Source organism: Pelecanus crispus, unplaced genomic scaffold, assembly GCF_030463565.1.
Source record: "Pelecanus crispus isolate bPelCri1 unplaced genomic scaffold, bPelCri1.pri SCAFFOLD_279, whole genome shotgun sequence".
Classification (NCBI taxonomy): domain Eukaryota; kingdom Metazoa; phylum Chordata; class Aves; order Pelecaniformes; family Pelecanidae; genus Pelecanus; species Pelecanus crispus.
This window is the reverse complement of record NW_027461354.1, coordinates 1-27,553: the sequence shown is the minus strand read 5'-3', so window position 1 is coordinate 27,553 and position 27,553 is coordinate 1. Positions and strand designations below refer to the sequence as shown.

Genomic DNA, 27,553 nt, shown 5'->3' with positions numbered 1-27,553 from the left:
GGGAGGGACCGTGGATTTTGCCCCCCGGGGGGGATGGCGAGAGCCCTCCGGCGCTGCCGGTGCCGCGCCGGCAAAACCCCGGTTGGGTGCGAGCGGGGAACGGCAATTAGTGAGGCCGGCATTCATCAGGCCGGCGTTAATCCAGCTGGCGGCGCGGGTTTCCTCATCTTCTTTTCGAAACGGGGAGCAAGCGCGGCACGGCCGGCCGCCCCGCGGCAACCGCAGCCCGGCGTCCGTCCCCTCCGGCTGCCGGCGGCGATGCCGGCAGCGCCGTGGCCGCTTCGGAGCACCCCGGGGCCGCCTCGGCCGTTCCTGAGCACCCAAGGGTGAGCCGAGCACCTTGGTGAGAGCTGAGCACCCAAGGATGAGCCGAGCACCTTGGTGAGAGCTGAGCACCCAAGGGCGAGCCGAGCACCCAAGGGTGAGCCGAGCACCTTGGTGAGAGCTGAGCACCCAAGGGCGAGCCGAGCACCCAAGGGCAAGCCCAGAACCCAAGGGCGAGCCGAGCACCCAAGGGTGAGCCGAGCACCCAAGGGTGAGCCGAGCACCCAAGGGTGAGCCGAGCACCTTGGTATGAGCCGAGCACCCAAGGGTGAACCCAGCACCCAGGGGTGAGCCCAGCACCTTGGCGTGAGCCCCGCACCCCGGGCCGTTCCTGCTCTCCCCGCTTCACCCTTGTAAAAAACCCGGCTAAACCATGGCCCGGCCGAGCCGGCGTGACCTCCCAGGGCCTTCCAGCCGGAACCTTCCACCAAATCCCGCCGGCCGCGCGCCGGGAGAAGAATTATTCCCACCCAAGGCTGGCCGGCAGCGCCGGGCGAAGCCGAGCCGGTTTTCCGCTCGCTTCCGTGAGGACACGGCTGGCCGGCCCGTGCCCGGACGGGGAACGCATCCCGTGAGGCGCCGGGCTTTAATATCCCGGCAATCAGGCGGTTTCGTTAAGGGTAATAAAAAAATAAACCTCCCTCGCACGACATTCCGGCTATCTCGGCACGGCGTCGGCCGAGGTGCCGGGGAAGTTAATGTTTGATAACGGGGCGGCCTGACGGCGCTGCGGCGGGTAAGGGGCTGCCGGCGCGGCGCCGGGCGGCGGTTGCGGGCAATATCTCTGGGAATGGGGCGGATTTTCCGGCTAAAACCACCGTACGGCAGGGTTTGGCTCCGAGACGACATCCCTGGCGCCCGGCCCTCCTCCTCCTCCTCCTCCTCCTCCCCGCGCCCGGTGGGCGATTCGCCGCCTCCTCGTTCCTCCCCAAAAAGCGCCGTCGCCCGAAGCGGTGGCCGAGCCGCCGCGCCGCACCCTGCTCCCGCCCATGGGTGCTCGGCTCGCCCCGGGGTGCTGGGCTCACGCCAAGGTGCTGGGCTCGCCCCTGGGTGCTGGGTTCACCCTTGGGTGCTCAGCTCATGCCAAGGTGCTCAGCTCGCCCTTGGGTGCTCCATTCATGTCTGGGTGCTCGGCTTGCCCTTGGGTGCTCGGCTCACCCCTGGGTGCTCAGCTCACCCTTGGGTGCTCAGCTCACACCAAGGTGCTCAGCTCATGCCAAGGTGCTCAGCTCGCCCTTGGGTGCTCAGCTCGCCCTTGGGTGCTCAGCTTGCCCTTGGGTGCTGGGTTCACCCTTGGGTGCTCAGCTCATGCCAAGGTGCTCAGCTCGCCCTTGGGTGCTCCATTCATGTCTGGGTGCTCAGCTCACCCTTGGGTGCTCAGCTCGCCCCTGGGTGCTCAGCTCGCCCTTGGGTGCTCAGCTCGCCCTTGGGTGCTGGGCTCACCCTTGGGTGCTCAGCTCACCCTGGGTGCTCCATTCACCCACCCCTGGGTGCTGGGCTCATGCCAAGGTGCTCAGCTCACTCCTGGGTGCTGGGTTCACCCTTGGGTGCTTGGCTCGCCCTTGGGTGCTGGGTTCACCCCTGGGTGCTCAGCTCACCCTTGGGTCCTTGGCTTGCCCATGGGTGCTCAGCTCATGCCAAGGTGCTCAGCTCACTCCTGGGTGCTGGGCTCACCCCTGGGTGCTGGGATCACCCTTGGGTGCTGGGATCACCCTTGGGTGCTCAGCTCATGCCAAGGTGCTCAGCTCGCCCTTGGGTGCTCCATTCATGTCTGGGTGCTCGGCTTGCCCTTGGGTGCTCAGCTCACCCTTGGGTGCTGGGCTCACCCTTGGGTGCTCAGCTCACCCTGGGTGCTCCATTCACCCACCCCGGGGTGCTGGGCTCATGCCAAGGTGCTCGCCTCACCCCTGGGTGCTGGGTTCACCCTTGGGTGCTCAGCTCACCCTTGGGTCCTTGGCTTGCCCATGGGTGCTGGGCTCATGCCAAGGTGCTCGGCTCGCCCTTGGGTGCTCTGTTCACATCTGGGTGCTCAGCTTCACCCCTGGGTGCTCAGCTCGCCCTTGGGTGCTCAGCTCGCCCTTGGGTGCTCAGCTCACCCCCTGGGTGCTCAGCTCGCCCCTGGGTGCTCAGCTCGCCCTTGGGTGCTCAGCTCACCCCTGGGTGCTCAGCTCGCCCCTGGGTGCTCAGCTCGCCCTTGGGTGCTCAGCTCGCCCCTGGGTGCTCAGCTCGCCCTTGGGTGCTCAGCTCACCCTTGGGTGCTCAGCTCACCCCTGGGTGCTCAGCTCGCCCCTGGGTGCTCAGCTCGCCCTTGGGTGCTCAGCTCACCCCTGGGTGCTCAGCTCACCCCTGGGTGCTCAGCTCGCCCCTGGGTGCTCAGCTCGCCCCTGGGTGCTCAGCTCGCCCTTGGGTGCTCAGCTCGCCCCTGGGTGCTGGGCTCACCCTTGGGTGCTCAGCTCACCCTTGGGTGCTCAGCTCACCCCTGGGTGCTCAGCTCGCCCCTGGGTGCTCAGCTCACCCTTGGGTGCTCAGCTCGCCCCTGGGTGCTCAGCTCGCCCTTGGGTGCTCAGCTCGCCCTTGGGTGCTCAGCTCACCCCTGGGTGCTCAGCTCACCCCTGGGTGCTCAGCTCGCCCCTGGGTGCTCAGCTCACCCCTGGGTGCTCAGCTCGCCCCTGGGTGCTCAGCTCGCCCTTGGGTGCTCAGCTCGCCCTTGGGTGCTCAGCTCGCCCCTGGGTGCTGGGCTCACCCCTGGGTGCTCAGCTCACCCCTGGGTGCTCAGCTCACCCCTGGGTGCTGGGCTCACCCCTGGGTGCTCAGCTCACCCCTGGGTGCTCAGCTCACCCCTGGGTGCTGGGTTCACCCCTGGGTGCTCAGCTCGCCCCTGGGTGCTCCGTTCACGTAGCACATCCCACACCCTGTCACTGCCCCCGCTCCCGCTGGCCACGCCACCCCTGACACGAGCCAGGGTGCTCTTGGCCACCTTGGCCACCGGGCTGGCTCGGTCACTTGCCCAAGCCAGCTCCAAATTCCTCTTTTTTTTTCACCCCAGGCAACGGCGCCTTTGCGCCCCGAAACCCGCGCCCCCGCCCCGCCGCGCAGCACCGGGCGTCCGAACAGCGGCGGGGTGCGAGGGACGGACGGACGGACGGAGGGACGGACGCGGGGTGCGAAGGACGGATGGACGCGGGGTGCGAGGGACGGCGGGACAGATGGACGGACACGGGGTGCGAGGGACGGACGGACGGAAGGACGGACGTGGGGTGCGAGGGACGGCGGGACAGATGGACGGACACGGGGTGCGAGGGACGGACGGACGGACGGAGGGACGGACGGATGGACAGACGCGGGGTGCGAGGGACGGCGGGACGGACGGCAGGACGGACATGGGGTGCGAAGGACGGATGGACGCGGGGTGCGAGGGACGGACGGACGGAAGGACGGACGTGGGGTGCGAGGGACGGCGGGACAGATGGACGGACACGGGGTGCGAGGGACGGACGGACGGACGGAGGGACGGACGGATGGACAGACGCGGGGTGCGAGGGACGGCGGGACGGACGGCAGGACGGACGTGGGGTGCGAAGGACGGATGGACGCGGGGTGCGAGGGACGGCGGGACGGACGGCAGGATGGACGCGGGGTGCGAAGGACAGATGGACGGATGGACGCGGGGTGTAGGGGACGGCGGGACAGACAGACAGACGGGGTGCGAGGGACGGACGGACGGACGGCAGGACGGATGCGGGGTGTGAGGGATGGCGGGATGGACAGCAGGACGGACGCGGGGTGTGAGGGACGGACGGACAGCAGGACAGATGGACGGACGGGGGGTGTGAGGGACGGACGGACGGCAGGACGGATGTGGGGTGCGAGGGATGGACGGATGGATGGACGCGGGGTGCAAGGGACAGCGGGACGGACGGCAGGACAGACAGACGCGGGGTGCGAGGGATGGATGGACGGACGGCAGGATGGAGGGACGGATGGACGGACGCGGGGTGCGAGGGATGGAGGGACGGACGGACGGACGCGGGGTGCGAGGGACGGACGGACGGCAGGATGGACGCGGGGTGCGAGGGACGGACGGATGGACGGCAGGATGGAGGGACGGACGGACGGACCGCGGGGTGCAAGGGACGGCGGGACGGACAGACTGACGCTCTCCCGCCTGAGTGCCGTGGGCGAACGCTGTCTCCTTGATGCCGGCAGCGCAAAAGTCCCGGTGCCGGGCAGCGGCCGCGGCGGCGTTTCGGTGGCCGCGGCGGCTTTTCAGTGGCCACGGCAGCGTTTCATTGGCCGCGGCGGCGTTTCGGTGGCCGCGGCGGCGTTTCGGTGGCCGCGGCGGCGTCTCGGTGGCCGCGGCGGCGTTTCGGTGGCCGCGGCGGCGTTTCGGTGGCCGCGGCGGCGTTTTCGCCCGTATTTCGCCGCCGGCTCTTTCCTAGGACCAACCGGCCCCGCCGCAATTCCCGGCACGGAACCGAAGCCGGCGCACGGCCGGCGCGTTACGGCTTCGCCCCGCGGTGAAGGCCAGCCTTCATCCCCGGCCCGGGAGTTCCCTCGCCCGGGACCTTTGCCCCGGCGCGGCGCGGCAACGCCGCTCGCCCGGCCTTGATCTCCGGCGCCGTCGGGGGTTTATGGCCGCCCGCGTCACCTGCCGCCTCACCGCGCCCCTGGCCCCAACGGCGAGGCCGGGGGCCGAGGGCAGCGTCCTCCTCCCTCCTCCCTCTTCCTCCTCTTCCTCCTCCTTCCTCCTCCTCCTCCTCCTTCTCCTTCCTCCTCCTCCTCCTCCTTCTCCTTCCTCCTCCTCCTCCTCCTCCTTCCTCCTCCTCCTCCTTCCTCCTCCTCCTCCTTCCTCCTCCTTCCCCTTCCTCCTCCTTCCTCCTCCTCCTCCTTCCCCTTCCTCCTCCTTCCCCTTCCTCCTCCTCCTCCCTCCTCCTTCCTCCTCCTCTTCCTCCTCCTTCCTCCTCCTCCTCCTCCCTCCTTCCCCTTCTCCTCCTTCCTCCTCCTCCTCCTTCCTCCTCCTCCTCCTTCCTCCTCCTTCCTCCTCCTTCCCCTTCCTCCTCCTTCCTCCTCCTCCTCCTTCCCCTTCCTCCTCCTCCCTCCTTCCCCTTCTCCTCCTCCTTCCTCCTCCTCCTCCTCCTCCTTCCTCCTCCTCCTCCTTCCTCCTCCTCCTCCTTCCTCCTCCTCCTCCTTCCCCTTCCTCCTCCTTCCCCTTCCTCCTCCTCCTCCCTCCTCCTTCCTCCTCCTCTTCCTCCTCCTTCCTCCTCCTCCTCCTCCCTCCTTCCCCTTCTCCTCCTTCCTCCTCCTCCTCCTTCCTCCTCCTCCTCCTTCCTCCTCCTTCCTCCTCCTTCCCCTTCCTCCTCCTTCCTCCTCCTCCTCCTTCCCCTTCCTCCTCCTCCTCCCTCCTCCTTCCTCCTCCTCTTCCTCCTCCTTCCTCCTCCTCCTCCTTCCTCCTTCCCCTTCTCCTCCTTCCTCCTCCTCCTCCTTCCTCCTCCTTCCTCTTCCTCCTCCTCCTTCCCCTTCCTCCTCCTCCCTCCTCCCCCTTCCTCCTCCTCCTCCCCTCCTTCCTCCTCCTCCTCCTCCTCCTCCTCCCCTTCTCCTCCTCCTTCCTCCTCCTCCCTCCTCCTCCTCCTTCCCCTTCCTTCCTCCTCCTCGTCCTTCCCCTTCCCCTTCCTCCTCCTTCCTCCTCCTCCTCCTCCTCCTCCTCCTTCCCCTTCCTCCTCCTCCTTCCTCCTCCTCCCTCCTCCTCTCCTTCCTCCTCCTTCCTCTTCCTCCTCCTTCCCCTTCCTTCCTCCTCCTCGTCCTTCCCCTTCCCCTTCCCCTTCCTCCTCCTCCTCCTTCCTCCTCCTTCCCCTTCCTCCTCCTCCTCCCTCCTCCTTCCTCCTCCTCTTCCTCCTCCTTCCTCCTCCTCCTCCTTCCTCCTTCCCCTTCTCCTCCTTCCTCCTCCTCCTCCTCCCTCCTCCTCCTCCTTCCTCCTCCTTCCTCTTCCTCCTCCTTCCCCTTCCTTCCTCCTCCTCGTCCTTCCCCTTCCCCTTCCTCCTCCTCCTCCTCCTCCTCCTCCTTCCCCTTCCTCCTCCTCCTCCCTCCTCCTTCCTCCTCCTCTTCCTCCTCCTTCCTCCTCCTCCTCCTTCCTCCTTCCCCTCCTCCTCCTTCCTCCTCCTCCTCCTTCCTCCTCCTCCTCCTCCTCCCCCTTCCTCCTCCTCCTCCCTCTCCTTCCTCCTCCTCCTTCCTCCTCCTCCTTCCTCCTCCTCCTCCTCCCTCTTCCCCTTCTCCTCCTTCCTCCTCCTCCTCCTTCCTCCTCCTCCCTCCTCCTCCTCCTCCTTCCCTTCCCCTTCCTCCTCCTCCTTCCTCCTCCTCCTCCCCCCCGGGGGGCTGCAGCGCCGACCCCTGCCCGCAGCAGGAAGCCGCCCACCCCCCACCGTCTGGGGGGTCCCCGCCGTGGCCATGCCCTGCTCCCCACAGCCCCCCCCGCCCCCTCCCTGCCCCCCCCGCCTGACGCCATGCCCGGGCAGCCCCCTCCTGCCCTTCCCCCGCCCCCCCCCCCCCCCAGGACCCCCCGATCGGGGGGCAGCGGCCCCTTTAAGGCGGCTTTCCCGCCAAACGCGTCCCGCTTTCCCCGCCCCGCGCCGCTAGCCCCGCCCCCGCCCCGCCGGCAGCCCGCCAGGCGTCGGCAGCCGAGCGCCGAGCCATCGAGCCGCCGCCATTTTGCGGAAGCGCAGGGAGAGGGCGGGGAGCCGGGAGCGAGAGCGGGGCGGAGGGACCGGCACCGGGAGCGGGGACGGGGCCCAGACCCCCCCGGGCCAGGCGGGGGGCCCGGCGGGATGTTCCACGGCATCGCGGGCCCAGCCGGGATGGGAGGTGAGCCCGCTGGGACCAGGCCCCGCAGGCCTCGGGTGGGGGGGGGGGGGCGGCACGGACAGCGGGGCTACCGGGGGGCTACCGGGGGGCTACCGGGGCGGGTCTTGGCGCACCCCAGCCCCGTCTAACGCTGCCCCCGCCTCCCTTCGCAGCCCCCGGGAACAAGCCGGAGCTGTACGAGGTGAGTGCGGCCGCTCCCCGCCCCGGGCAGGGCCCCCGCAGCCGCCGGGCCCCGGGGCTGAGCCGCCGCCCGTCTCCGGCCTTGTCCCCCGCAGGAGGTGAAGCTCTACAAGAACGCACGGGAGAGGGAGAAGTGAGTCCGGCTGGGCCGCGTCGCCGCGCTCGGCTGCAAACCGGGCCGGGATGAGCCCCGGCGCGTCCCCACCGGCACGGCGGGACGGTGAAGTTCGGCGTCACGGGGCACCGCGCTCCGTCACGGTTCCTCCTGGGGCACTGCGCTCCGTCACGGGCCCCCGTTCCCCGTCACGGGCCCCCGTTCCCCGTCACGGGCCCCCGTTCCCCATCACGGGCCCCCATTCCCCATCACGGGCCCCCATTCCCCATCACAGTCCCCTGTTCTCCGTCACGGTCCCTCCTGGGGCACCATGCTCTGTCACGGTCCCCTGTTCTCCGTCTCGGTCCCTCCTGGGGCACCATGATCCGTCACGGTCCCCTGTTCTCCGTCACGGTCCCTCCTGGGGCACCATGATCCGTCACAGTCCCCAATTCTCCGTCACGGTCCCTCCTGGGGCACCATGATCCGTCACAGTCCCCAATTCTCCATCACGGTCCCTCCTGGGGCACCATGATCCATCACGGTCCCCTGTTCTCCGTCACGGTCCCTCCTGGGGCACCATGATCCGTCACGGTCCCCAGTTCTCCATCACGGTCCCTCCTGGGGCACCATGATCCACCATGCTCCCCAGTTCTCCGTCACGGTCCCTCCTGGGGCACCATGATCCATCACGGTCCCCAATTCTCCGTCACGGTCCCTCCTGGGGCACCATGCTCTGTCACGGTCCCCTGTTCTCCGTCTCGGTCCCTCCTGGGGCACCATGATCCGTCACAGTCCCCAATTCTCCGTCACGGTCCCTCCTGGGGCACCATGATCCATCACGTCCCCAGTTCTCCATCACGGTCCCTCCTGGGGCACCATGATCCACCATGCTCCCCAATTCTCCGTCACGGTCCCTCCTGGGGCACCATGATCCACCATGCTCCCCAATTCTCCGTCACGGTCCCTCCTGGGGCACCATGATCCACCATGCTCCCCAATTCTCCGTCACAGTCCCTCCTGGGGCACCATGCTCTGTCACGGTCCCCTGTTCTCCGTCTCGGTCCCTCCTGGGGCACCATGATCCGTCACGGTCCCCTGTTCTCCGTCACGGTCCCTCCTGGGGCACCATGATCCGTCACAGTCCCCAATTCTCCGTCACGGTCCCTCCTGGGGCACCATGATCCGTCACAGTCCCCAATTCTCCATCACGGTCCCTCCTGGGGCACCATGATCCATCACGGTCCCCTGTTCTCCGTCACGGTCCCTCCTGGGGCACCATGATCCGTCACGGTCCCCAGTTCTCCATCACGGTCCCTCCTGGGGCACCATGATCCACCATGCTCCCCAGTTCTCTGTCACGGTCCCTCCTGGGGCACCATGATCCATCACGGTCCCCTGTTCTCCGTCACGGTCCCTCCTGGGGCACCATGATCCGTCACGGTCCCCAGTTCTCCATCACGGTCCCTCCTGGGGCACCATGATCCACCATGCTCCCCAGTTCTCCGTCACGGTCCCTCCTGGGGCACCATGATCCATCACGGTCCCCAATTCTCCGTCACGGTCCCTCCTGGGGCACCATGCTCTGTCACGGTCCCCTGTTCTCCGTCTCGGTCCCTCCTGGGGCACCATGATCCGTCACAGTCCCCAATTCTCCGTCACGGTCCCTCCTGGGGCACCATGATCCATCACGTCCCCAGTTCTCCATCACGGTCCCTCCTGGGGCACCATGATCCACCATGCTCCCCAATTCTCCGTCACGGTCCCTCCTGGGGCACCATGATCCACCATGCTCCCCAATTCTCCGTCACAGTCCCTCCTGGGGCACCATGCTCTGTCACGGTCCCCTGTTCTCCGTCTCGGTCCCTCCTGGGGCACCATGATCCATCACGTCCCCAGTTCTCCATCACGGTCCCTCCTGGGGCACCATGATCCACCATGCTCCCCAATTCTCCGTCACGGTCCCTCCTGGGGCACCATGATCCACCATGCTCCCCAATTCTCCGTCACAGTCCCTCCTGGGGCACCATGCTCTGTCACGGTCCCCTGTTCTCCATCTCGGTCCCTCCTGGGGCACCATGATCCGTCACGGTCCCCTGTTCTCCGTCTCGGTCCCTCCTGGGGCACCATGATCCACCATGCTCCCCAGTTCTCCGTCACGGTCCCTCCTGGGGCACCATGATCCATCACGGTCCCCTGTTCTCCGTCAACGGTCCCTCCTGGGGCACCATGATCCGTCACGGTCCCCAGTTCTCCGTCTCGGTCCCCTCCTGGGGCACCATGATCCACCATGCTCCCCAGTTCTCCGTCTCGGTCCCTCCTGGGGCACCATGATCCATCACGGTCCCCTGTTCTCCGTCACAGTCCCTCCTGGGGTACCATGCTCTGTCATAGTCGCCAATTCTCGGTCACAGTCCCTGATTCTCCGTCATGATCTCTCCTGGGGCACCACGCACTGTCACAGTCCCCCATTCTCCATCACGGTCCTCAATTCTCCATCATGGTCCCTTCTGGGGCACCACACTCTGTCATTGTCCCCTGTTCTCCGTCACGGTCCCCAATTCTCCATCACGGTCCATCCTGGGGCACCACGCTCTATCATGGTCCTTCCTGGGGCACCGTGCTCCGGCACAGCCCCCTGTTCTCCATCACAGTCCCCAATTCTCCATCACTGTCCCCAGTTCTCCATTGTGGTCCCTCCTGGGGCACCACGCTCCGTCACAGTCCCCAATTCTCCATCACGGTTGCTCCTGGGACACCATTCCCCACCACAGACCCTCCTGGGGCACCACACTCTGTCACAATCCCCCATTCTCCATCGCGGTCCCCTCTTCTCCATCATGGTCCCTCCTGGGACACTGTGTCCCATCACAGTCTCCCCATCGCAGTTCTTCCTGGGACGCTGGTCTCCATCACAGTCCCCTGTTCTCCATCATGGTCCCTCCTGGGACACCATTCTCCATCACGGGTGCCCAATTCTCCACTGTTGTTCCTCCTGGGACACCATTGTCCATCGTGGTCCCTCCTGGGACACCGCTCTCCGTCACAGTGCCCAATTCTCCATCACAGTTTCTCCTGGGACACCGTTCTCCGTCACGGTCTCCTTCTCTCTGTCATGGTCCCTCCTAGGGCACTGCTGTCCGTCTGGCCAGGCTGGACCGATGGTCCGAGGCTGGCTGGATGAGGTTCAACAAAGCCAAGTGTCGGGTCCTGCACTTGGGGCACAACAACCCCACGCAACGCTCCAGGCTTGGGGAAGAGTGGCTGGAAGCTGCCCGGTGGAAAAGGACCTGGGGGTGTTGGTTGACAGCCGGCTGAACGTGAGCCAGCAGTGTGCCCAGGTGGCCAACAGCATCCTGGCTTGTGTCAGGGGTAGTGTGGCCAGCGGGAGCAGGGCAGGGATCGTGCCCCCGTGCTCGGCGCTGGGGGAGGCCGCACCTGGAATGCTGTGTCCAGTTTTGGGCCCCTCAGCACAAGAAGGACATTGGGGTGCTGGAGCGTGTCCAGAGAAGGGCAGCGGAGCTGGGGCAGGGTCTGGAGCACAGGGCTGGGAAGCAGCGGCTGAGGGAGCTGGGGGGTGTTCAGCCTGGAGAAGAGGAGGCTGAGGGGAGACCTGATCGCTCTGCAGCTCCTGACAGGAGGGGGCAGGGAGGGGGGGTCGGGCTCTGCTCCCAAGGAACAGCGATGGGACGAGAGGAGATGGGCTCAAGCTGCGCCAGGGGAGGTTTAGGTTGGATATTGGGAGAAATTTCTTCATGGAAAGAGTGGTCAGGCATTGGACCAGGCTGCCCAGAGAGGTGGGGGAGTCCCCAGCCCTGGAGGGGTTCAAAAACGGGCAGAGGTGGCACTTGGGGACATGGTTCAGTGGGCACGGGGGTGTTGGGTTGATGGTTGGGCTGATGACCTTAGAGATCCTTTCCAACCTTAGTGATTCCTGGTTTTACTTTCATTAAAAACTAATCCAGCCACCAAGCCAGGAAACACAAAATTATGACTCTGCCTTGAACTGGTTTAGTGGTGGACTTGATAGTGTTGCGTTAATGGTTGGACTGGATGATCTTCAAGGTCTTTTCCAACCTCAATAATTCGATGATTCTGTAGTCCCCCTCTTCTCCAATCGTGGCCCCTCCTGGGACACCGCCTCTCCCTCACCATTCCCCATTTTCCATCACCATCCCCTCTTCTCCATCGCGGTCCCCCCTGGTTCACCCTTCTCCATCGTGGTCCCCTCTTCTCCATCATGGCCCCTCCTGGGACACTGCTGCCCATCATCAGCCCCTCCATTGTGGTCCCTCCTGGGACACCATTGTCCATCATGGTCCCTTCTTCTCCATCGTGGTCCCCTCTTCATCGTGGTCCCTCCTGGGACACCATTGTCCATCGCGGTCCCCTCCTGGGACACCATTGTCCATCATGGTCCCTTCTTCTCCATCGTGGTCCCCTCTTCATCGTGGTCCCTCCTGGGACACCATTATCCATCATGGTCCCCTCTTGTCCATCACGGTCTCTCCTGGGACACCATTGTCCATCGCGGGTCCCCTCTTCTCCATCGTGGTCCCCTCTTCTTCACCGCAGGTCCCCTCTCATCCATCGTGGTCCCTCCTGGGACACCATTGTCCATCGCAGTCCCCTCTTGTCCATCGTGGTCCCTCCTGGGACACCGTTGTCCATTGTGGTCCCCTCTCGTCCATCGTGGTCCCTTCTGGGACACCGTTGTCCATTGTGGTCCCCTCTCGTCCATTGTGGTCCCTCCTGGGACACCGTTGTCCATTGTGGTCCCCTCTCGCCCATCGTGGTCCCTCCTGGGACACCATTGTCCATCGCAGTCCCCTCTCGCCCATCGTGGTCCCTCCTGGCACACCGTTGTCCATCGTGGTCCCCTCTCATCCATCACAGTCCCTTCCCAGGACACCATTGTCCATCGCAGTCCCCTCTCGCCCATCGTGGTCCCTCCTGGGACACCGTTGTCCCTCGTGGTCCCCTCTTGCCCATCGTGGTCCCCTCCTGGCACACCGTTGTCCCTCGTGGTCCCCTCTCGCCCATCGTGGTCCCTCCTGGGACACCGTTGTCCCTCGTGGTCCCCTCTCGCCCATCGTGGTCCCTCGGTCCCTCCTGGGACACAGCCCTCCACCGCGGTCCCCCGTTACGGTTGCAGGTACGACAACATGGCCGAACTCTTCGCGGTGGTGAAGACGCTGCAGGCTCTGGAGAAAGCCTACATCAAGGACTGCGTCTCCCCTAACGAGTAAGTCCTCGGCGCCGAGCGGGCGGCACCCGCGGCGCCACGGAGGGTGCGTCGCATCCCTGCGGGAGGGGACGAGCCCGTTGTCCCCTACCCGCTCCCCAGGTACACGGCTGCCTGCTCCCGCCTCCTGGTCCAGTTCAAAGCTGCCCTCAAGCAAGTGCAAGGTTCCGAGATCAGCTCCATCGACGACTTCTGCCGCAAGTTCCGGGTGAGCCGCGGCGTTGCCGGTAGCTTCCGTGCCGGCGCAAACGCGACGCCGGGGCTTTGCGGGCGCCGGCTGTGCCGCTCACGGCCTCGTCTCCCCGCAGCTCGACTGCCCGTTGGCCATGGAGAGGATCAAGGAGGACCGGCCCATCACCATCAAGGACGACAAGGGCAACCTCAACCGTTGCATCGCCGATATCGTCTCCGTACGGTGCCGGGGGGGTGCCGGGGGCTCGGCTTCGGTGCTTTTGGGGGGGTGGGAAGGGTCGCGGTTGAGCCGAACGCTCCCTCTCTCGCAGCTCTTCATCACAGTGATGGACAAACTGCGCCTGGAGATCCGAGCCATGGATGAGGTAGGGTTCGCCCACGTGCCGCGGAAGCGCCAGGAGCCCCCGGTTTGGCGACGCCTGGGCGGCGGCTCACCCAAATTCTCTCCCCAGATCCAGCCGGACCTACGGGAGCTGATGGAGACGATGAACAGGATGAGCCACCTGCCCCCCGACTTCGAGGGGAGGCAGAAAGTCAACAAATGGTGAGTGCCGGGGTGCCGGCACCGTTACCGGCACCGGTTTTGGGGGTGCCGGTGTGCCGCTGACGCAGCTCCCGCTTCTCCCAGGCTCCAGACGCTCAGCGGGATGTCGGCGTCGGATGAGCTGGATGATTCCCAGGTCCGCAGATGTTGTTCGACCTGGAATCCGCCTACAACGCCTTCAACCGCTTCCTCCACTCCTGAGCCGTCAGGCACGCGCCGGCACCGCCGGTTCCCTCCCATTTCGAGCCTCCCAGTCCCCTCCCAGTCCTTACTGGTGTGAAGAGAAAGCCGGAGGACAATAAATCACCGGTCAGTCACCTGCCTCGCGAGCGCCGGTGACGCCGGCACCCCAAAAAACAGCAGCCACGTTTATAATACGGTGTGTAATGGCTGTGCCGGTTAAAAACACAAGACGCCGGCGATGCCGGCGCTTTAGACGCTCTTACAGAAGAGCTTACGGTGCCGCGTGACGGCGCCGAGCGCCGTGCCAGCAGGAGCGCGCCAGGTTTTGCCGGCGTCTCGCTGGTCGCTCCGGCTGACGTGCCGACCGCAGAGCCGGAGATCCCGGATGTTGCCGGCGGCTCTGGTCCAAGTGGCGTCGTCCAGCGGGACCCTCCACGGAGCAGCCTAGGAGGAAGGGGCTACCGTTAGCTCGCCGGGGGCTCGCCCGCCGCCTTCCTGCCCGCGCCACTGCCCTACCTGCCAGACCGAGGAACCGGAGCCCCTGGCTCCTCTCTTCCAGGGCGGAGAGCAGCGTCCGCAGCCCCGCGGCGCTGATCCCGGGATTGGCCGACAAATCCAGGGAAACCAGTGCCGGGCAAGCGGAGAGGCACCTACGGGTGGGGGGAGGTGGTGAGGGGGTCCCCGTTTTGTCCCCTCCCTGTCGCCGAGGGGATCCCCTTGTCCCCAAAGGGGTCCCCTCCGTCCCCGCACCGCGCTCCCGTGCCGGAGTCGACGCAGGGTCTCCGTTGGGAGGCGGAGGGTGAGGATCCTGGTGCCGGGGAGTGTCCCCTCCTCCCTCCGTCACCCCCAAATGTCCCCAGATTCCCCCCCGCTTCGTCCCCTTACCTGGCCACCTCCAGGACGTCACCGTCACCCAGGCGGTTCCCGGGAAAACGTGAGGTGGCTCAGAGCGCAGCCGGCCTGCGGGAAGAGCGCGCCGATATCGGCACAGCCGCGAGCGGGGTCGTCGTCCTCCCCGCGTCCCATGTCCCCCCCGTGTCCCCTCCGGCACCGTTCTCACCTGCGTCAGGTACCGACCGAGGACCCTGGCGAGGGGCTGAGATCCCGGCCCGGCGACGGAGCCCAGCTCCAAGCGGCCGAGGCTGCGGCACGGCAAGTTACCGAGGAGCCGCTCCAGCCCCGCCAGCCCCAAGGCGTTGCAGGACAGGGCCAACGTCTGGAGCTGCGCGGTTCCTGGGAGCCAACGCCGGCGCGGTTAGAACCGGGCGGTCCCCGGCGCTGCTGGCGCGGTTAGAACCGGGCGGTCCCCGGCGCTGCCGGCGCGGTTAGAACCGGGCGGGTCCCCGGCGCGGTTAGAACCGGGCGGTCCCCGGCGCTGCCGGCGCGGTTAGAACCGGGCGGTCCCCGGCGCGGTTAGAACCGGGCGGTCCCCGGCACGGCGCGGCCGTCGGCTTACCGGTGAAGGCGAAGGCGTCGGTGAAGCCGCAGGCCTGCAGCCGCAGCGTGGTGAGCGCCGGGCAGCACCGCAGCAGCAGGGCCAGCGGCCGGCAGCCGGCGTCGCCCAGCGGGTTCAGGCTCAGGTCCAGCTCCTCCAGGCTCTGCCGGGACGGGAGAGGGTTCGGGGACGAAGGGTGAGATTTGGGGGACAAAGGGCGAGGGTTGGGGGGGACGACAAAGGGCGAGGGTTTTTGGGGGGACAAAGGGCGAGGGTTCGGGGGGGGGGACGAAGGGCGAGAGGGTTCGGGGGGACGAAAGAGATTTTGGGGGGGATGACGAAGGGCGAGGGTTGGGGGGGACAAAGGGCGAGGGTTGGGGGGGACAACGGGCGAGATTTTGGGGATGGCAAGATTTTGGGGGGACAAAAGGCAAGAGTTTGGGGGGGACAAAGGGCGAGGGTTTTTGGGGATGGCAAGATTTTGGGGGGACGAAAGGCGAGAGTTTGGGGGGGACAAAGGGCGAGGGTTGGAGGGGATGAAGGGCGAGGGTTTGGGGGGACGACGAAGGGCGAGGGTTTTTGGGGGGACGAAGGGCGAGGGTTTTTTGGGGGGACGAAGGGCGAGGGTTTTTGGGGGGACGAAGGGCGAGGGTTTTTGGGGGATGGCAAGATTTTGGGGGGACGAAAGGCGAGAGTTTGGGGGGGGACAAAGGGCGAGGGTTTTATTGGGGGGACGAAAGAGATTTTGGGGGGATGACGAAGGGCGAGGGTTGGGGGGGACAAAGGGCGAGATTTTGGGGATGGCAAGATTTTGGGGGGACAAAAGGCGAGAGTTTGGGGGGGACAAAGGGCGAGGGTTGGAGGGGATGAAGGGCGAGGGTTTGGGGGGACGACGAAGGGCGAGGGTTGGGGGGGGACGAAGGGCGAGGGTTTTTGGGGGGATGAAGGGCGCGGGTATTTGGGGATGGCAAGATTTTGGGGGGGACAAAAGGCGAGAGTTTGGGGGGGACAAAGGGCGAGGGTTGGAGGGGATGAAGGGCAAGGGTTGGGGGGGATGACGAAGGGCGAGAGTTTTTGGGGGGGACGAAGGGCGAGATTTTGGGGATGGCAAGATTTTGGGGGACAAAAGGCGAGAGATAGGGGGGGACCAAGGGTGAGGGTAGGAGGGGATGACGGGCGAGGGTTGGAGGGGCATGACGAAGGGCGAGGGTTGGGGGGGACGAAGGGCGAGGGTTTTTGGGGGCATGCAGGGCGAGGGTTTTTTGGGGATGGCAAGATTTTGGGGGGACAAAAGGCGAGAGTTTGGGGGGGTCCAAAGGGCGAGGGTTGGAGGGGATGAAGGGCGAGGGTTGGAGGGGGACGAAGGGCGAGGGCGAGGGTTTTTGGGGGGATGAAGGGCGAGGGTTTATTGGGGATGGCAAGATTATGGGGGGACAAAAGGCGAGAGTATTGGGGGGGCCACCGGGCGAGGGTTGGAGGGGCAGACGGGCAAGGGTTGGGGGGATGACGAAGGGCGAGGGTTTATGGGGGACGAAGGGCGAGATATTTGGGGCGATGGCAAGAGTTTGGGGGGGACAAAGGGCGAGGGTTGGGGGGGACGAGGGTGCAGGGTGAGGGTATTTGGGGGGGACGAAGGGCGAGGGTTTTATGGGGGACGAAGGGCGAGGGTTTTAGGGGATGGCAAGATTTTGGGGGGACGACAGGCGGAGAGTATGGGGGGGACAAAGGGTGAGGGTTGGAGGGGATGAAGGGCGAGGGATGGGGGGACGACGAAGGGCGAGGGTTGGGGGGACGACGCAGGGCGAAGGTTGGGGGGGACGAAGGGCGAGGGTTTTTAGGGGGGACGAAGGGCGAGGGTTTTTGGGGGGACGAAGGGCGAGATTTTGGGGGATGGCAAGATTTTGGGGGGACGAAAGGCGAGAGATTGGGGGGGCCAAAGGGGAGGGTTTTTGGGGGGACGAAGGGCGAGGGTTTATGGGGATGGCCAGATTTTGGGGGGACGAAAGGCGAGAGTTTGGGGGGGACAAAGGGTGAGGGTGGAGGGGATGAAGGGCGAGGGTTTGGGGGGGATGACGAAGGGCGAGGGTTTTTGGGGGGGCCGAAGGGCGAGATGTTTAAGGGGGGAGGGATGTGAGGTTTGGGGGACAAGTGCAGACATTTTGGAGACAAAGGTGGGGTTTGGGGGACGAAGGATGAGAGGTTTGGGGGTACCAGGAAAGAGTTTGGGGGACAGACAGGTGTAGGGGATGAATTAAGATATTTTGGGGACGAATTAAGATATTTTGGGGACAAAGGCGAGGTTTTGGGGGGCGGAGGCGGGGTTTGGGGGACGAAGGAGAGATTTTGGGGATGAAGGACGAGAGGTTTAAGGGGGGAAGGACGAGAGGTTTAAGGGGGGAGGGATGTGAGATTTAGGGGACGAACGGACAGATGTGAGGTTTAGGGGATGAATGAAGACATTTTGGGGACCAAGGCGGGTTTTGGGGGGTCCAAAGCAGGGGTGGGGGAGGGTCAAAGGCGGGGTTTGGGAGATGACGGAGAGATTTAGAGGATGAAGGACAAGTTTGGGGGACGGACGTGAGTGAGATTTAAGGGGGGACGGACGGACGTGAGATTTAGGGGGCAAGGAAGAGGTTTGGGGGACAAGGAAGACATTTGGGTGACAAAGGCGGGGTTGGGGGGACAAAGGGTGTGAGATTTAGGGGGGACAAGGGAGAGATTGGGGGGACAAGGGAGAGATTGGGGGGACAAGGGAGAGATTGGGGGGACAAGGGAGAAGTGTGAGGCGTAGGGGATGAATTAAGACATTTAGGGGACGAAGGTGAAGTTGGGGGGGACAAAGAAGAGATTTGGGGGGACAAAGGCAAAGTTTGGGGGGGGACGAAGAAGAGATTTGGGGGGGACAAAGAAGAGATTGGGGGGGGCAAAGGCAAAGTTTGGGGGGGGCAAAGGCAAAGTTTGGGGGGGGCAAAGGCAAAGTTTGGGGGGGACGAAGAAGAGATTTGGGGGGGACAAAGAAGAGATTTGGGGGGGACAAAGAAGAGATTTGGGGGGGACAAAGAAGAGATTTGGGGGGGGACAAAGGCAAAGTTTGGGGGGGACAAAGGCAAAGTTTGGGGGGGACAAAGAAGATATTTGGGGGGGACGAAGGCAAAGTTTGGGGGGGACGAAGGCAAAGTTTGGGGGGGACGAAGAAGAGATTTGGGGGGGACGAAGAAGAGATTTGGGGGGGACGAAGAAGAGATTTGGGGGGGACGAAGGCAAAGTTTGGGGGGGACGAAGAAGAGATTTGGGGGGACAAAGAAGAGATTTAGGGGGGCACAAAGGCAAAGTTTAGGGTGGGACAAAGGCAAAGTTTGGGGGGGACGAAAGTTTGGGGAGGGGACAAAGGCAAAGTTTGGGGGGGGGACAAAGGTGAGATTTAGGGGGGGCACAAAGGTGAGATTTAGGGGGGGCACAAAGGTGAGATTTAGGGGGGGCACAAAGGTGAGATTTAGGGGGGACAAAGGCGAGATTTAGGGGGGACAAAGGCGAGATTTAGGGGGGACAAAGGCGAGATTTAGGGGGGGACAAAGGCGAGATTTAGGGGGGGACAAAGGCGAGATTTAGGGGGGGACAAAGGCGAGATTTAGGGGGGGGACAAAGGCGAGATTTAGGGGGGGGACAAAGGCGAGATTTAGGGGGGGGACAAAGGCGAGATTTAGGGGGGGGGACAAAGGCAAAGTTTGGGGGGGGACAAAGGCAAAGTTTGGGGGGGGACAAAGGCAAAGTTGGGGGGGGGGCAAAGGCAAAGTTGGGGGGGGGCAAAGAAGAGATTGGGGGGGGGCAAAGAAGAGATTGGGGGGGGGCAAAGAAGAGATTGGGGGGGGCAAAGAAGAGATTGGGGGGGGGCAAAGAAGAGATTGGGGGGGGCAAAGAAGAGATTGGGGGGGCAAAGAAGAGATTGGGGGGGCAAAGAGAGATTGGGGGGGCAAAGAAGGGATTGGGGGGGCAAAGAAGGGATTGGGGGGGCAAAGAAGGGATTGGGGGGGGCAAAGAAGGGATTGGGGGGGCAAAGAAGGGATTGGGGGGGGCAAAGAAGGGATCGGGGGGGGGACTGGCTGGGTGCCCCGCACCGTGACGCTCAGCCGGGCAAAGCCAGCACCGGCGTTCCCGCGGGGACGGAGCCGGGGCTGCCACCGCCGTCCCCCCACTGCGTCCGTGTGTCTGTCCGTCCGTCCGTCCCCCCCCCCCCCCCCAAATCCCAGCCCCACCTGGAAGGCGCCGGCGGTGCCGGGGTGCCGGGGCAGGAGCTGCTGCAATCCCTGGGCGCCGAGGCGGTTGCCGGCCAGGTCGAGGAGGGTGAGGGAGGGCAGGGTGGCCACCGTGGCCAGCAGCTCGGCGGCCTCGGCGTCGGGCAAGCCGCAACCGCGCAGCCGGAGCTGCCGCAGCGGCGCCTGCAGCTTGAGGGCCCGCAGCAACGGGGGGAGGTGAGGGGGGCGCAGGGCCAAGCCCCCCCCGATTCCCAGCTCCGGGTTCTGCTCCTGCAGCTCCGTCACCTTCAGCAGCAGCGGGTGAGGCTCTGCCGGGAGAAAAGGCGTCGGTAGCCGTCGGTAACCATCGGCGGCTTTTGGTAGCCATCGGTGGCTGCTGGTGGCAGTAGGGACCCCCCCACCCAGGCTCTAAACCCCTTTGGGGACCCCCCAGCCCTGCCGACGGCCCCACGCCGGCCAGGGACGTGCGTTTCCCCCCGGCACCGCGACCGCCAGCCCCGTCCCTCGGCGGAGCCGGTCCCCGAGGAGCCGGGGAGGGGCGGGGGGGGGGGTCCTCGCCCACCGCCCGGGGAAAAAGTTTGGGGGGGGGGTCCTTACCCAAGGCCAGGCTCTGGCAAGCCCTGCGGTAGCGCTCGGTCAAGGGCGGCAGGTCCCAGCACTGCACCTCCGCCAGCACCTGCAACGCCAAAGCCGGTGAGGGCGCTGCCGGCGGCGGCGGGCGATGCCGGGGGTCCCCGGGCTGGGCGCTCACCTCCTCGTTGCTCTGCAGGACGTCCCCCACCAAGTCCTGGGGGGCCAGGAGAGCCCCTTCTTTCTTGAGGGTGAGCCGCGGCAACAGCCCGCAGGTTTGGTAATACCGCTCGGCCGCCCGCTCCGCCAACCAGCTCACGGCGCGGCTCTCGCTGCCGCGACGGCGGGGGCATGGCTGAGCGCTGCCGCCCGGCACGCGGGTGGGACCCCGAAGGGGACGTGTGGGGGCCCGAAGTTGGGGTGGGGGGGCCCGAAGTCGGGGCGGGGGGTCCCAAAGTCGGGGCGGGGGGTCCCGAAGTCGGGGCGGGGGGTCCCGAAGTCGGGGCGGGGGGAGCCAAAGTCGGGGCGGGGCGGGGGGAGCCAAAGTCGGGGCGGGGCGGGGGGAGCCAAAGTCGGGGCGGGGCGGGGGGAGCCAAAGTTGGGGCGGGGGGAGCCAAAGTTGGGGCGGGGGGTCCCAAAGTCGGGGCGGGGGGTCCCAAAGTCGGGGCGGGGGGGTCCCAAAGTCGGGGCGGGGGGTCCCAAAGACGGGGCGGGGGGTCCCAAAGACGGGGCGGGGGGACCCAAAGACGGGGCGGGGCGGGGGGTCCCAAAGTTGGGGTGGGGGGTCCCAAAGTTGGGGTGGGGGGTCCCAAAGTTGGGGTGGGGGGTCCCAAAGTCGGGGTGGGGGGTCCCAAAGTCGGGGCGGGGGGAGCCAAAGTCGGGGCGGGGCGGGGGGGAGCCAAAGTCGGGGCGGGGGGACCCGAAGTCGGGGCGGGGGGGACCCGAAGTCAGGGCGGGGCGGGGGGGTCCCAAAGTTGGGGTGGGGGGTCCCAAAGTCGGGGCGGGGTGGGGGGAGCCAAAGTCGGGGCGGGGCGGGGGTCCCAAAGTCGGGGCGGGGGGGACCCAAAGACGGGGTGGGGGGACCCAAAGTCGGGGCGGGGGGACCCAAAGTCGGGGCGGGGCGGGGGGGTCCCAAAGTTGGGGTGGGGGGTCCCAAAGTTGGGGTGGGGGGTCCCAAAGTCGGGGTGGGGGGTGCCAAAGTCGGGGCGGGGCGGGGGGGAGCCAAAGTCGGGGCGGGGGGACCCGAAGTCGGGGCGGGGCGGGGGGTCCCAAAGTTGGGGTGGGGGGTCCCAAAGTCGGGGCGGGGGTGGGGGGAGCCAAAGTCGGGGCGGGGCGGGGGTCCCAAAGTCGGGGCGGCGCGGGGGGACCCAAAGTTGGGGTGGGGGGAGCCAAAGTCGGGGCGGGGGGAGCCAAAGTCGGGGCGGGGGGGAGCCAAAGTCGGGGCGGGGCGGGGGGGTCCCAAAGTCGGGGCGGGGGGGCAAAGCTCTCACCTTTGGGGGACGGGGACGAGGAAGACGTTGTCCTGGATCCGGACGCGGACGCGGAGAGCGGGCAGGACGGCGGGCGGCGGCGGCGGCGCGGGCTGGCAGGGGGGGGCTCCGCTCGCCCTCAGCCTCGGCGGGGGTCCCAGCCGCCTCGGGGGATCGGCGTTCCCGGCAGCGTCCCAACGGGATCCTCTCTACCAAGCGGGTGAGGCGGCTCTGCACGCTTCGGCGGCGGCGCGGCGGCTGGTGCCGGGGGGGGAGCGGGACCCCCGCCGTCGCTCTCTGGTCCCGTGCTGTCCCCCGAAGCCGTCGCCGGTTCCTGGGGTTCCCGGCGCGGGCGCTTACGGCCCCCCCGGGACCCCCCAACGTCATCTTCCAGCCAGTCGTCCTCCTCCAGGTACTGCTCGGCAGGGATGAGGGCCGGGCGCGGCGCCGGTTGCCGGCACGCCGGCGCACCGCCGCCGCCGCGAAGCGCTTTGGCGCTGCCGAGGCTCCGGATAGCGGCTTCGTAGTCGGTCGATTCCGGCGCCGCTCCCTCCCGCCTGCCGAGCCCCGGCGCCCGCTGCCGCTTCTTCACCGGCCTCAACGGCGACATGTCACCGGCCTCCGGCGTTGCCGCCTGCCAGGTCGGGCGCTCGGCGGCGAACGGCGGCGAGGCTGCGGGGAGCGACGCCGGCACCTTCAGCCCGACCCCGGCCTCCCCAAAAGCGGAAGGGGAGCGGGGTGCCGGCGTTGCCGCGGCTCACCTCGTCCCGCCGCGGCGGCGGCCGCCGCCGTTTCCTTAAGCAGGCGCTCGGTCGCCCGGCACCGCCGCCACGTCTCCTGGTCCAGCTCCTTGCCGTAGGCGCTCACCCACTCCTCCAGCGTCCCCAGCGGCGTCAGACCCTACGAGGAGGGGGACGCGCGAGGTTTTGTTTTTTTTTTTTTCCCCGCGGCGTCCATCCCGTCCCCCCTCCCCAATCCCGGCGTCGCCGGTAACTCACCCTGGCGTTCCTGGCCGTCACCGCCGCTCCCCGCCGCACCAAGAGCTCGGCCACCTCGAAATGGCCGCAGCTGAGGGCGTCGTGTAGGGGGGTGATGCCTTCGCAACCCGGCCCCCCGGGGTCGTCCAGCGCCGCTCCCCGGTCCAGCAGCAGCCGGACGATTTCTGCGGGGAGATCGGTGACGGTAAAAAGATGGGGGGAAGCAGGGGGTGGGGGGGGGTCCCTGCCCGCGCCGGCCGCCCCCCGACTCACCCAGGTGCCCGTGGTTGCAGGCTTCGTGCAGCGGGGTCCAGCCGCAGTAATCGCGGGGGTTCAAGGGGTGCCCCTAAAAAAAAAAAGAATAAAAACAAACCCCAAAACGGGGACGCGGACGACGGCGCGGTGGCGCCGGGCTTTGCCGAAGGGCGGCGGGGAACCCCCCTGCGCCCCCAAAACGGCTCTGGGGACCCCCCGTAAGGGTGGGGGAGGCCCCCTAAGGGTGGGGGACCCCCCCCAAGCGTGGGGGAGCCACCCTAAGGGTGGGGGGACCCCCCCCTAAGGGTGGGGGACCCCCTCGCCCACCTGGCTGAGGAAGAGCTGGACCGCGGCGCAGGTCGCCCTCGATGCAGGCGCGGTGCAGGGGGGTCTCGCCCCGCTCGTTCCGCCGGTTCCACTGTCGGCGCGGGGAGGGATGATGGGGACCCCCCGGGGGATGCACGCCGGCACCCAGGGGACCCCCCCCCCCCTTTTTGGGGAGGTCAGGGGAGACCCCCCCCCAGCCCCTCTTTGGGCGTGTCAGGGGCAGAGAGAGACCCCCAGCCCTCTTTGGGGATGCCAGGGGAGGGGGGGGGGGGGGGGGGTCGGGGAGACCCCTGACTCCTCTTTGGGGGTGTCAGGGGAAGGGGGAGACCCCCCAGCCCTCTTTGGGGGTGTCAGTGGGGACCCCTGACTCCTATTTGGGGGTCTCAGGGGAAGGGGGAGACCCCCCAGCCCTCTTTGGGGGTGTCAGTGGGGACCCCTGACTCCTATTTGGGGGTCTCAGGGGAGGAGGGAGACCCCCCAGCCCTCTTTGGGGGTGTCAGTGGGGACCCCTGACTCCTGTTTGGGGGTGTCGGGGAAGGGGGAGACCCGCCCAGCCTCTCTTTGGGCGTGTCAGGGGCAGAGAGAGACCCCCAGCCCTCTTTGGGGATGCCAGGGGAGGGGGGAGACCCCCAACCCTCTCTGGGGGGGGGGTCGGGGAGACCCCTGACTCCTCTTTGGGGGTGTCAGGGGAAGGGGGAAACCCCCCAGCCCTCTTTGGGGGTGTCAGTGGGGGACCCCTGACTCCTATTTGGGGGTCTCAGGGGAGGAGGGAGAACCCTCAGCCCTTTTTGGGGGTGTCAAGGGGAAGGGGGAGACCCCCAGCCCTCTTTGGGGGTGTCAGTGGGGACCCCTGACTCCTGTTTGGGGGTGTCAGGGGAAGGGTGACACCCCCCAGCTCCTCTTTGGGGGGTTTTGGGGGAAGGGGGAAACCCCCCCAACCTTGTCTGGGGGTACCAGGGGAGGGGGGAGACTCCCCCAACCCTTTTTGGGGGTGTCAGGGGAAGGAGGAGTCCACCCAGCCCTCTTTGGGGGTGTCAGTGGGGGGCCCCTGACTCTTGTTTGGGGGTCTCAGGGGAAGAGGGAGACCCCCCAGCCCCTCTTTGGGGTTGTCAAGGGAAAGGGGGAGACCCCTCAGCCCTGTCTGGGGGTACCAGGGGAGGGGGGGAGACCCCCCCAGCCCTCTTTGGGGGTGTCAGGGAAAGGGGGAGACCCCCCCAGGCCTCTTTGGGGGGTTTTGGGGGGCAGACCCGGCGCCCCTCACCTTGCTGATCCGCCGGCGCCCGGGGACGCTCTTGCTGTAGCCGTCGAGTTCGTCTTCCTCCCCCTCTGAAAAAGACCCCCCCGGTGAGGAAAAACCCCAACCGGGGACCCCCAACCAGGGACCCCGCACCCCCAGAGCCCCCCCAGGCCCCCTCACCGCTCTCTGACAGCTCCAGCTCGCTCTCATCCTGAGCCTCGCTGCTCTCCAGTTCTTCCTCCTCTTCCTCCTCCTCCTCCTCCTCGCCGGAGCCCCCCAACCCCGCCAGCCGGGCCACGGTGCCGGCGGCAGCCTCGGCGTCGCCCTCCCGCAGTTGCAGCGAGTGGAGACGCCGCAGGATTTGCCGCTGGGGAGGAAGAGGAGGAGGAAGGTCAGGCCCCAAACCGCAAATGGGGACACCCGGGGTGGGGTGGGGGGGTTCGCCAGCCCCCCCCTTACCTGCAGCCGGGGGTCTCCGGCCACCTCCGCTCGCTCCAGCGCCGTTTGGAAGCAACGTTGGAGCTCGGCAGGGGGCTCGCCCGCCTCCTCCATGGCCAGCGCCACGTTCAGCCACGTCTTCCCCTCCTGGGCATCGCCGGGAGTCAGCGCCCGGCGCCGGGGGGGGGGCCCACGCCGAGCCACGGACCCCATCGCGGGGACGCGGGGGGCCCCACGCCGAGCCACGGACCCCATCGCGGGGACGCGGGGGGCCCACGCCGAGCCACGGACCCCATCGCGGGGACGCGGGGGGCCCACGCCGAGCCACGGACCCCATCGTGGGGACGTGCGAGCCACGGACCCCATCACGGGGACGCGGGGGGCCCACGCCGAGCCACGGACCCCATCGCGGGGACGTGCGAGCCACGGACCCCATCGCGGGGACGCGGGGGGCCCACGCCGAGCCACGGACCCCATCGCGGGGACGCGGGGGGCCCACGCCGAGCCACGGACCCCCCCCCCCGGGGACGCGGGGGGCCCACGCCGAGCCACGGACCCCCCCCCCGGGGACGCGGGGGGCCCACGCCGAGCCACGGACCCCATCGCGGGGACGTGCGAGCCACGGACCCCATCGCGGGGACGCGGGGGGCCCACGCCGAGCCACGGACCCCATCGCGGGGACGCGGGGGGCCCACGCCGAGCCACGGACCCCATCGCGGGGACGCGGGGGGCCCACGCCGAGCCACGGACCCCCCCCCCCGGGGACGCGGGGGGCCCACGCCGAGCCACGGACCCCATCGCGGGGACGTGCGAGCCACGGACCCCATCGCGGGGACGCGGGGGGCCCACGCCGAGCCACGGACCCCATCGCGGGGACGCGGGGGGCCCACGCCGAGCCACGGACCCCATCGCGGGGACGTGCGAGCCACGGACCCCATCGCGGGGACGCGGGGGGCCCACGCCGAGCCACGGACCCCCCCCCCCCGGGGGGCCAGGGCCACCCCAGCGGTCCCCACAGCCGCTGTGCCCTTGTCACCTCCCACCCAAACTTGGGGACCCCAGGGACTCAGGGAATCCCCCTAAGGACCTGATGACCCCTCCCAGGGACCCAGGGAACCCCCCCAGGGACCCAAAAAGCACCCGCAGGGACCCAAGGAGCGCCCCCCCAGGGACCCATTCCCTCAAGGACCCAGAGAGCACCCCAGGGACCCAGGGAACCCCCCCAGGGACCCAAAATACCCCCCCCCAGGGACCCAGGGATTCCCTCAAGGACCCAAAGAGCCCCCCCAGGGACCCAGGGAGCCCCCCCTAAGGATCCAGGGAGCATCTCAGGCACCCAACCCCCCCCAGGGACCCAGGGAACCTCCCCAGGGATTCCCTCAAGGACCCAAAAAGCCCCCCAAGGGACCCAAGGAGCACCCCAGGGACCCGCTCCAAGGACCCAGGGACCCAAAGAACCCCCCCAGGGACCTCATGAGCCCCCCCCCCCCCCAGGGACCCCGGGAGCATCTCAGGGACCCAAAAAACCCCTCCAGGCACCCAAAAAACCCCTCCAGGCACCCAGAGACCCAGGGATTCGCTCAAGGACCCAAAGAGCCCCCCCAGGGACCCAGGGAACCCCCCCCAGGGACCCGGGGATTCCCTCAAGGACTCAAAGAGCCCCCCCAGGGAGCACCCCTAAGGAACCCCCCCTAAGGACCCAGGGAACTGCCCAAAGGACCTGATGAGCCCCCCCAAGGAGCCAGGGAGCATCTCGGGGACCCAAAAAACCCCCCCCAGGCATCCAGGGAGCATCTCAGGCACCCAACCCAACCCCCCCCCCCCCCAAGGACCCCAAAAAACCCTCCAGGGACACAGGGATTCCCTCAAAGACCCCAGGAGCACCCCAGGGACCCCCTCTAAGGACCCAGGGAGCATCTCAGGGACCGAAGGTGTGCCCCCAGGGACCCAATGACCCCCCCCAGGGACCTCATGAGCCCCCCCCAGGGACCCAAGATGCCCCCCCCAGGGACCCAGGGAGCATCTCAGGGACCCAGAAAACCCCCCCGGGGACCCAGGGAGCATCTTGGGGACCCCCTCTAAGGACCCGGGGAGCATCTCGGGGACCCAACCCCCCCCGGAGACCCAGGGAACCTCCCCAGGGACCCAGGGATTCCCTCAAGGACCCAAAAAGCCCCCCAAGGGACCCAAAAAGCCCCCCAAGGGACCCAGGGATTCCCTCAAGGACCCAAAAAGCCCCCCAAGGGACCCAAAAAGCCCCCCAAGGGACCCAAAAAGCCCCCCAAGGGACCCGCTCCAAGGACCCAGGGACCAAATGAACCCCCCCAGGGACCTCATGAGTCCCCCCCCCCCCCCCCCCCCAGGGACCCCGGGAGCATCTCAGGGACCCAAAAAACCCCTCCAGGCACCCAAAAAACCCCCCCAGGCACCCAGAGACCCAGGGATTCCCTCAAGGACCCAAGGAGCACCCAAGGAGCACCCCAGGGACCCCCTCTAAGGACACAGGGAACATCCCAGGGACCCAAAAAACCCCCCCAGGGACCCCGGGAGCATCTCAGGGACCCAAAAAACCCCTCCAGGCACCCAAAAAACCCCTCCAGGCACCCAGAGACCCAGGGATTCCCTCAAGGACCCAAGGAGCACCCAAGGAGCACCCCAGGGACCCCCTCTAAGGACACAGGGAACATCCCAGGGACCCAAAAAACCCCCCCAGGGACCCCGGGAGCATCTCAGGGACCCAAAAAACCCCTCCAGGCACCCAAAAAAACCCCTCCAGGCACCCAAAAAAACCCCTCCAGGCACCCAGAGACCCAGGGATTCCCTCAAGGACCCAAGGAGCACCCAAGGAGCACCCCAGGGACCCCCCTCTAAGGACCCAGGGAACATCCCAGGGACCCAAAAAACCCCCCCAGGGACCCCAGGAGCATCTCAGGGACCCAAAAAACCCCTCCAGGCACCCAAAAAAACCCCTCCAG

At 67.2% G+C, this 27,553-nt stretch overlaps 2 protein-coding genes across 2 annotated transcripts; one reads left to right on the top strand and one right to left on the bottom strand.

Moving 5' to 3' along the window:
- Positions 1–7,133: 7,133 nt before the first annotated feature.
- Positions 7,134–13,667, top strand: VPS28 (VPS28 subunit of ESCRT-I). The gene is given in 10 exon segments (XM_075727411.1): positions 7,134–7,179; positions 7,332–7,360; positions 7,455–7,492; positions 12,609–12,698; positions 12,801–12,906; positions 13,007–13,108; positions 13,202–13,255; positions 13,343–13,434; positions 13,519–13,571; positions 13,574–13,667. Coding segments are annotated over 10 exon segments (663 nt in total). The 5' UTR covers positions 7,134–7,142; the 3' UTR covers positions 13,636–13,667.
- Positions 13,668–13,866: 199 nt separating this feature from the next.
- TONSL (tonsoku like, DNA repair protein) lies at positions 13,867–24,791 on the bottom strand. The gene is given in 21 exon segments (XM_075727410.1): positions 13,867–14,043; positions 14,045–14,061; positions 14,134–14,267; positions 14,503–14,543; positions 14,545–14,577; positions 14,678–14,850; positions 15,074–15,215; positions 19,306–19,613; positions 19,903–19,981; positions 20,057–20,207; positions 21,366–21,476; positions 21,478–21,617; positions 21,619–22,038; positions 22,119–22,244; positions 22,343–22,506; positions 22,595–22,667; positions 22,904–22,924; positions 22,926–22,994; positions 24,165–24,229; positions 24,321–24,507; positions 24,600–24,791. Coding segments are annotated over 21 exon segments (2,823 nt in total).
- Between the last annotated feature and the right edge of the window lie 2,762 nt (positions 24,792–27,553).